The sequence below is a fragment of the Lupinus angustifolius genome, chromosome LG17 (genome assembly GCF_001865875.1).
Source record: "Lupinus angustifolius cultivar Tanjil chromosome LG17, LupAngTanjil_v1.0, whole genome shotgun sequence".
NCBI lineage: Eukaryota > Viridiplantae > Streptophyta > Magnoliopsida > Fabales > Fabaceae > Lupinus > Lupinus angustifolius.
The window spans coordinates 20,917,343-20,926,599 of record NC_032025.1 but is presented as its reverse complement, the minus strand read 5'-3'; the positions used below and the strand labels follow the sequence as shown (position 1 = coordinate 20,926,599).

The 9,257-nt window shown below is 34.1% G+C and overlaps 2 protein-coding genes across 4 annotated transcripts; one reads left to right on the top strand and one right to left on the bottom strand.

The window, feature by feature from the left end:
* On the top strand, positions 897 to 2,976 carry LOC109331327 (anaphase-promoting complex subunit 10). 3 transcript variants are annotated; one of them, XM_019565744.1, is made up of 8 exons: positions 898 to 1,125; positions 1,206 to 1,266; positions 1,355 to 1,447; positions 2,050 to 2,120; positions 2,265 to 2,369; positions 2,536 to 2,605; positions 2,692 to 2,731; positions 2,918 to 2,976. In XM_019565744.1, the coding sequence occupies exons 1-6, from the start codon at positions 947 to 949 to the stop codon at positions 2,603 to 2,605; spliced, it is 579 nt and encodes a 192-aa protein (XP_019421289.1). In that variant the 5' UTR covers positions 898 to 946; the 3' UTR covers positions 2,692 to 2,731; positions 2,918 to 2,976. The 3 variants fall into 3 exon arrangements, with proteins under 3 accessions (XP_019421290.1, XP_019421289.1, XP_019421288.1); XM_019565745.1 differs by lacking the exon at positions 2,918 to 2,976 and having other exon boundaries at positions 897 to 1,125; positions 2,692 to 2,888; XM_019565743.1 differs by lacking the exon at positions 2,918 to 2,976 and having other exon boundaries at positions 899 to 1,125; positions 2,536 to 2,888.
* On the bottom strand, positions 5,118 to 8,926 carry LOC109331325 (transmembrane protein 53). Its single transcript, XM_019565738.1, has 4 exons — positions 8,311 to 8,926; positions 7,637 to 7,745; positions 6,039 to 6,250; positions 5,118 to 5,907 (listed from the first exon to the last, which is right to left on the bottom strand). The coding sequence occupies exons 1-4, from the start codon at positions 8,883 to 8,885 to the stop codon at positions 5,631 to 5,633; spliced, it is 1,173 nt and encodes a 390-aa protein (XP_019421283.1). The 5' UTR covers positions 8,886 to 8,926; the 3' UTR covers positions 5,118 to 5,630.

The window sequence follows — 9,257 nt, the reverse complement described above, 5'->3', positions numbered from 1 at the left end:
TTTTAGAGTGAATACTCACTTTGATTCATATACATTTTCATACGTACAAATTTTATCTAAAAAATAATAATTTAAACTGATATTGAAAATTTGCAAATTTGAGTCAAAATATTCACTATAATATGTCATAAAATTACTAGAAATGGCTAGTTTAAATGACATCCGATATTTTTGGACTGTTTTTAATTTTTAAAAGACCAAATTGATATACATAAATTATATTTTAATAAATATGGATCTTTACTCTTCTTTTTATTTGTATTTTGTTCCTCCCATGAGCTAGGGATGCTCACCTAGTTTGACCCAATCATGATCATATTAGAATATGGTTCGGTGTTATCGTGTCTATGATCGAGTTCAAAAATTAGACTCGGTCATTTTTAGGATTAGACATGGGACAATCATGACCCGACCCGACCCTTCCTATGGTCATTTATTCATCATGATTGTATAGTAATGACATATTTTTGACCCAAAATATTATTGATTCTCTATTTTTTTTATCATATATATATGATTAACAAAATATACATATATATATATATATATATATATATATATATATTTCATTTCATATATCAAATTACATATTCTTAATAAAAAATAATATTGATTTTTTTAATCTAAAAGTGATATCCATTCTATTTAATCGAGTATAAAGTTGAGTTCGAGTTTAAAATATGAATCAGTAGATATTTGGCATTGGGTTAATTTTGAGCTTAGGACCAAGTTCAGATTCAAAAAATAACCCGCATAATATTAAGGGTTGAGTAAGAGATAATGTTTACTTGGTCCAACCCGACCCATGCTGACCTCGGCTATGAGCCAACTCACTTCCGTTTCAAAACAAACCGAATTAAAATAATCTTCCGGCCCAACCCAACCCAAGAACTCAGCGGTTTAATATTCAAATTAAGAGTATTGTGATTGATTGTTATTATTAAAGATGGCTGCAGAATCATCAGAAGGAGAAGAAGAAGGAAAAGTAACAGGAGGGAATCAAATTCTGATGATAGATGATGATCTTAGAGAAATGGGAAAGAAAGCTGCTTGGAGTGTCAGTTCTTGCAAACCCGGCAATGGAGTTATTTCCCTTCGTGATGATAATCTTGAAACTTATTGGCAGTTAGTAATTTCAATTGGAAATAAATAATTATTCATTTCTTTCATACCCATCATTTCTAAACATTCATTTCTTCTTTTAGATCTGATGGAGCACAACCCCATTTGGTTAATATTCAATTCCAGAAGAAAGTTAGATTACAAGTATGTTATTTTTGTTCCAAAGTTTGTGTTTTTCTTGTTTTTAGTATTATTTTTCTTCAATTTCTAAGTTTTTGTTTGTTTGTTGTAGTTAATTGTTCTCTATGTGGATTTCAAGCTTGATGAGAGTTACACGCCAAGCAAAATTTCCATCCGTGCTGGTGATGGTTTTCATAACTTGAAGGTAATTAACTCAATTTGGTTTGTGTTCCCCCATTTTCATTTCTTCTAGTACCCTGGTAGCATTGAAGCAACATTAAGGTTGTTTGCTTTGTGTCCTGGAAATTATGGGTTCAAATTCTTTAGACAACCTCTTCGCTTTCGAGGATAAGTGTGTGGGAGCCTCGTGCGGTGGTGGAACCACTTATATATGAGGCAGTACATCTCTTGTCCCATTGTTTGTGTTGTGTCATCAGATCTGATTAGTTGAAAAGAAAATATTTAAGTTACAAGTTTAATTATCAAATATTTTCCTGATTAATCACAATTAATAGGCATATGGAGCGACGTAAATTATGGGACAGAAATGTGCTACTGTAATTATTTGGAGAAAACTTAGGTGGTGTTATTTGGGTAGCTGTGGTGTTGTTCACTGGTAAAAGTTGGATATAGATTTACAAATTTTGTACATGTTATATTTTGGTTGATGATATTATAGTGCATGTTATTATGCTCTTACAAATTAAAAAATGGCAAAGTGCCTTAACAGCACCTAAGTTGTGGGTGCTTATCAATAATTGTTGGATTGTTTGATGATCAATTTAGTTAATTTTGGAACAATTTCAGGAGATCAAAACTGTGGAACTTGTGAAGCCAACTGGTTGGGTTTATCTGTCATTGTCTGGTGCTGATCCGCGGTAAGTGCTGAAACCATGGTTGTACTGTTACAGTCTTGTTTTTTCAATCTCAGAAGTATAACTAGAGAGGATTGCTTATCTTACCTTCCTTCAAAAAGGAGACTCATTGACATAATCTTCTGATTTGCCTTTAACTAATTTCAGGGAAACTTTTGTCAACACTTTTATGCTGCAAATTGCTGTTTTGTCAAACCATCTTAATGGAAGGGATACTCATGTGCGGCAGATCAAAATTTATGGACCTCGACCGTATGTCTCCTTGTACTTGTAAACTTAATTTCCCGGATGAATACCTATATATTTTCATTATGGTGTCATTCGATTTATGCAGCTGACCTTAGCTAGTGGGATTAAGGCTTTGTTGTTGTTGTATACATATAGATTTTCATGTTTTCTACGTAAACCCTCATTGCAGGAATCCTATTCCACATCAACCGTTTCAATTTACTTCAAGGGAGTTCATCACCTACTCTTCTATCAGATGAGAGTTTATGGAAGAAATTAATCAAGCCAACCTAGTTTTAAATAGAAGAGTGCTGCTTTCTAAGTTATTGAATCAACTGGAAGGTTTGAAACCATATCAATAGTTACTAAAGTGCCAAAACTCAAACATTTTAGTGCCCATCCCCCCCATCTCTTGTTAGTGTTTATAATTTGTCTTGGTATAGAATAGTTGGTATGATTTGTTCCAGGGGGGGGGGGCACGATTTAAACGATGAACTTGGATCACTTCAAGAAACACTAGATTATGCCTTGTTTCATTCATCATAATGTTACTGAAGTGTCAAAACTCAAACATTTTACTGCAATATTCAACTGAACTAATTTGTGCCATTTGTGAATGTGACTATAAGGACCTCTATTTCTTGCTAGTGTCTATAATTTGTTTAGCTTAGTGGCTTGGATCATGCCAAGAAACACAATATTATGCCTTGTATCAATGAGTGATTATGTAAGACTTGTGTTTGATCCAGGAGGTGCAAAGCTCAAAAAGGGGACCTATGGCCAACCACCGTCATGGTTGCCACTGGACCTTGTTCCACGAACCGGCCAAGGATCCACGTATGGAAAACACGGTCGTGCCCCTACCCATGGCCCGTTCATGTGCTGGCCAATTTCCAGAATAATTTTGTATACTTTTCACATAGAATAAGTGGGTGGAATGGACCATGGTCATGAGGAACTAGAATTTGGCCAGCATTTTGGCCTTTCATTTGCTTAGGAGAGGTTTAATGTATCTACATGAATAGTCATTATTTCTGCTTTTCAGTTTGCTAAGACTTTGCCATATGAATAATATAACTTGAGAGTTAGAAGTTTGAGCTATGTAAGAGAGTGATTCTACTAAGTTGTTAGATGAACCATATTAGTGACTTATCACCCTATGTGGCATCCATTTTAGCATATCTTCCATCCTTGGATGTGAGGCCCATTCATCACCATCACTATTCCATTTTTCGTACCTTTTCATCACCCCAGATGATACCGTGTCATGATTTTAGTTATTGGAGGAGATAACTTATATCTTTTTATACCAGGAAATACTTTATTCTCAATTCACAAATTCTGAGTTCTGTTATTGAGATATTTGAACCAAACCTTCCCATCATACATACACAAATTTAAATATTTTTCTTGGTAACGTCAGGGAATATTTTTCAATTGGATTCCTTGCATTTTCCATTGTCCATAAATGATAGATTATTTACCTTAGACTTTGTTTGCTGATCTATATAGAATAATGTATAACAATTTATGTATTTATTGTTTTTTATACTGGCGTGTTACTTGTAACAGTATATGACATCATGAGTTGTATAAATTATAAGTTACATTTATGTAATAATTTATAAATTGAATGTCAATTTTTAGTATTTGTATCATAAAAAATAAAAATGACCATCTAATCACAATACACTTGACCATTGAAGGAATGTCTTCAAGAAGTGAATTATATTGCTGACGTCATAAATATAGAAAACATTTTGGTGGATATAATATTATTGGAGATTGTCAATGGAAGCAAAGGCATCAGTAGGTCTGTATTTTTTTGCTAAAGGAGTGTATACTATACGGTAACTAATGCTATTAGATCGGGGTAAGGATGGATTAAGTTAGATCGGATAAAAATTATTCCTTACTCGACCCTAAATATTAATTGAATCATTTTTTAAACCTGAACTTAAACCCGAAGTTAACTCATTCCTTAATATCGATTGTGTCAGTCTTTGAACCTGACCCTAAAATCCTAGATCCGATTAAATATAATAAATATTTTTTTCGATAAAATATTCTCAATATTATTTATTATTAATTTTACATATAAAATGATATATGTATTTATATTGTTAATCATATATTTATAATGAAAAAACTAGATAATCAATAATATCGACCAAAGAGATGTCATTACTCTATACATAATTGAATAGAGACACATACAAACATGACGAGTGAACAACCATAAAACAAGTTTGGATCAGGTCATGTGTGTCCCCTACCTGACCATAAATATTGATCAGGTCTAATTTTTAAATTCAAACTCATCCTAAATCCCATGAGATCAGACCTTATATGAATGATAGAGTCTAGTCTTACCCACCCATACTTGATCAGCAAAGAATATTCACAACCAAAAATTCACTATTTGAACAAATGAAAATATCCATATTAGAGAAACCATCAACTATAATGAAGTAATGTTTTCTCAACGAATTATCAATGTTAATGTTATTGACTACTAACACACATGATAAATCATAAAGGACAATTTAAAAAACTCAAAATGAGCTCACATTAGACATTGCTTAGGTGACATTTAGACATCATTTGATTAAGAAAAAAAATACTATTTCTACCATAAGCATCATTGATAGATATTTCGATTCTCGTTCTTGAAAAAATCAAAATGGAAATAGAATGATGAAACTATTTCTTTGTTTTATTGCTAATAAATCCGAAGAATAGAAGGAAATATTAAGATGTAGGAAATTAAAATTGAAAACAACAACCCAAAATCCTTCATTAGACATCCAAACAATGTGAAGCACAGAACAGCATGACAATAATTTTAGAGTGGTTTCAATATACTACTAATACTGGTGAAGTTGTACTCTATATCAACCTTCACTTCTTTATCTAAAATGCATAATCAATGTAAGAACACAGGACCCATGGCCTCTTCAGTTGGATGCGTGAAATTGCAATAAGTCACTTGATCTTTAATTATTCATGTTTTACCACCCAAAAAAGTACACCCCTCTATCATGTATTCATTTCAGTTCTTCTCACTTCTGAAACCTATTTGTATTAATCCGTTCCTATTTCTTAAGGGTTCGTTTGTGAGTTGGGTTTGGAATGAAAGAAGGGGAAAGAGAAGACTTCAGAAGTCACAAACGTATTTCATGACTCTCAAATCTTTCATTTCCCTTCAAAAGCCAACTTGTAAACGAACTCTAAAGGAGGCAAATTCCACAAGAGACTGACACCAAGTAATGATTTTTCTCAAACTTAAGACTTGGAAGTGGTATGTTTGATGTTTATAGCAAAACACTCTTCCAAAAACTCATTAACCTTTGATAAGTATACATCCGGGAAGGTCCTAAAATGATCCACATGGGGGGTTGTGCCAAAGTTGAAGGACCTTACCGTCCTTCCCGTTCTCCTCTGCTCCTCAATCAATGCTTCTATCGACCAAGATGGAACTACTCTGTCAGCTGTACTATACAGGTAAAGCTGAGGGCAGGGTTGGTGCTTCGAGAGGACGGAGACAACTTTTGTTAACCTCCTGTATTTGAGGCATGAAAACGTTCTTACTATTTACCGTCGGTGAATATATGAATTCCTACTCGAACAAACTTAGGTATTTGCATATCATAAAAATTATAAGCAACATAAGACTGCAGGCAAGATACTTACCGTTCGACATCCGGCAACTTTAAAATGGTGGAGAAGAACTTCTCTAATAGTGACAACACCACGATTTCAATTTTTGTGTCAGGTTCCTTTTCTTGAATCTTTGATGAGTTAACTTCAGTCTCTGATTTAATCATGTCCCCAACCTCAACTACAGCTTGGGCTGAAGAGCTTTGTTTCTTTAATATAGCAGTAGAAAAACCTGCAGCCCATACCTATAACATAAAAAGGCAATTAGGAACAGCATTATCGTTTAATGTAGAGGTCTACAATTGCTGCCATAAAATAAGCTTGGAAAAGCAAAACATGATTGAATTATAAAAATTCTTCTCTAACGGCAAATTCTGTCTTCTTAAGAACAAAGACAGTGGTAAAACCATTGGCATCAATGCATCATACGCATTCATTCATTACTTACTAATCAAAATAGTAGGAAGCGACAACCAGAAAGTCTGCAGATTAAGTATCTCGAGGAAAACGTGTGTTGAATGCTAGAACATGCATCTGCTCTAAAGCCATAACTAAAGATAATCAAACATGTCAGGGTCATGCTTTGAACAAAAGATCACAATACCATCAAAATAGGTTATTGTCAAGTAAATGATTTAGACTTTTCTAAGCAGAAAGCTTTTCGAAATAACTAATTTTGAAAAGCTTACTTTTTGAAGAATAAGTTGTATGTATGAAAAAGTTCACCTAGAAGTAACTTGCCAAAATGAGTTTCACTAGCATGATGTTAAGTAAATTTGCAAGAGTAAAAAGTAGTACTTGTTTTAATATTGCATTACAAAAACCGATATTTGTTCATGTATTTCGTAACATCTTCAAATTCACAGGACTTATAACCTGGGTGTACACTCCAAAATTAGTGTTGTGTTGCTATTGGTACTCTCAATTGTGTGTCGACATTCCTCATTAGCCACTCATAAATTTACCACAAAAAAAAGAAATTGATTGATGCGAAGGGGAGTGTGAATAGGCAATTAGGAGTGTCAATAGTCTCACTCTAATTACAGGATGATTTAAAGGACAATAATAAGTTAAGCAACTTTTAGGACGTTTCAGCAGGATATAGATACAAAGTGAAATTTAGTTCGAACAAGACTAGTTGTATGGCAATGGTGATGAAGACGAAGTTCCATAGAGTGAGCTCTAACTTCTTCAGTATGTTGCAGATTAGCTTTGGCTTTCAAAAGTATATATTTTCTGAATGCTTCATTAAATTGGGAACCCGGTATACATATATATGTGTGTGATTTTATGATAAATTCCACATCCAAGGAATAATCCAATCCAAGAGATAGAGGTAAAAGTAAAACATCCCATAATGATGGTGTGACTATCCACATTATTTAATATCCTGAAATACAATTCTCCTTCTAACTAAGGGAAGCCTTTTCCCACAAGATAATGACAATGTCTTGGCAAGTTCAAGAGAAAAAGTTGACTCTCGAAATGTTGTCTTTTCTTATAGTAGCATTTTAACATTGCATTGCGTCATAACCTCAATTTCTATAAAAGAGAATGCATATCATTGGAAGACTAAAGCATAAAGCAGCATCTATATATGAAAAACATTCAAATATATCTTAACTCAGAACCTGTGGATCAAAAGGTCCCCCCCCTCCTGAATCAGCAATGCATCCTTTTATCTTCTCCATTACATCCTGCCTTCCTAGATCCAGCAATCTACCAAGAATAGCACCGTAGCTGCAAAAGGAATCAAACAAGAAATAACATAAAATCACTCAACATTAACAAACAACTAATAACACAATTAAAAAATTTAGTCAATGGCAAGCTACGTTTACACTAATCATCAACATTTAAATAAGTTGTACAAAGTAGTAATCCAGTATGTTAATCAATTACCAATATAATCACCATAAACACTACTTATTCACTCAACATTTACACCATGACAATAAAAGAAAATTACGTCATAGACCAAATTCACCGTACTCTGTACCAAGGTTTTAAATAACGGTTTCAGTAACTGTTTTGGAAAGTTCGAAAACCTTGACATTTCGGATAATTGCGAGCATTTGTGGTCATCACGGCCACAATTGTGGTGGCAATGCAGTTTCACTGAATCGAGATATTGGCGTCGGTAGCGGTCATGGGTCGAAATTAAAACCTTGTTGTGTACTACAAACGGAATTCATCTCAAAGAAGTCTCATAAAATTAATGTAAAAATTGACGAATTAACTATGAGCAATTCAGCATGTACATAAGTGACATTATGTAATAATGAATTATATTGTAATCACATACATAAACCAACCGGTATTGCTGAAAACATGAAACACCAAACACCGTTCTCTCCCATTATCATCCTTATCAGAAACCCACGAAACGATGTCGTTAGTCAATCCTTCAATTTTCCTATCAAGCAAATCCCCAAGATCGAAGCATATAAACTCTTTCACATCAACAACATGAGTCACAGCGTGAAATCCACGAGAATTATAGCACTCAACGTATCTTCTAAGATGCTTATTCTTTGCCCCGAGCCACCCCAACAAAACTACTGTTACATCCCGATCTCTGTCTCCGGAAAGCCCTAATTTTGGGATATGGGAGTTAACCGGGGCTCGGTTCCACGCGGTTCCGGAATGGTGGGAATTGAAGGGTTTGAGGTTGCTAGTGTGAGGAAGTGAAAAGTGGGAAGAAGTGAGAGAAGTGAAGAAATTGCGGGGAATTGAAAAAGGAGGGAGATTGGGAGAATGAGAAGAAGGGAAGAGAGAGGAAGAGATAGATAGAAATGGTGGTGGTGGTGGAGTAGTTTTGTGGAGGAGGAGTTGGCGGCATAAAATGGAGGTATTGAAGATTCTGAGATGAGCTTCCATGGCGGAAATACTAACGAAGTGGTCACAAAATTAAATAAATAAATAACTTAACTTCTCTTCACTCTTCACTCTTCACTACCCTAATATCATGACAAAGTCAAATATAATGTGTCATTTAGTAAATTAAATTTTGAATAAGGGAAATGGAACTAAGGCTTTTCAAATTAGGAAGGGATTTTGCCTAAGAATACATCACAATAAGGTGTTTACTATGATTAATACGATTCATCTTCAAGATGTCTTGGTGGTGAAATAGTAGACACGCAAGACTCAAAATTTCATGTTAAAGAGTGTGGAGGTTCAAGTCCTCTTCAAGGCATAATATTGAGATCTCTTATTGAATTGGAATAAGTTCGGCAGTGGATCACAAAA

Bases quoted from the DNA above. Each gene is read 5' to 3' on its own strand.
- LOC109331327 (XM_019565744.1), top strand. From the start codon at position 947: ATGGCTGCAGAATCATCAGAAGGAGAAGAAGAAGGAAAAGTAACAGGA. The intron at 2,121-2,264 runs GTAAGTGCTGAA...AACTAATTTCAG, and splicing joins TTGTCTGGTGCTGATCCGCG to GGAAACTTTTGTCAACACTT. The intron at 2,370-2,535 runs GTATGTCTCCTT...CCCTCATTGCAG, and splicing joins AAAATTTATGGACCTCGACC to GAATCCTATTCCACATCAAC.
- LOC109331325 (XM_019565738.1), bottom strand. From the start codon at position 8,885: ATGGAAGCTCATCTCAGAATCTTCAATACCTCCATTTTATGCCGCCAA. The intron at 7,746-8,310 runs GTATGTGATTAC...TTCCTTTTGCAG, and splicing joins AGCAATACCGGTTGGTTTAT to CTACGGTGCTATTCTTGGTA. The intron at 6,251-7,636 runs GTTCTGAGTTAA...TTTATGTTATAG, and splicing joins GGGGACCTTTTGATCCACAG to GTATGGGCTGCAGGTTTTTC.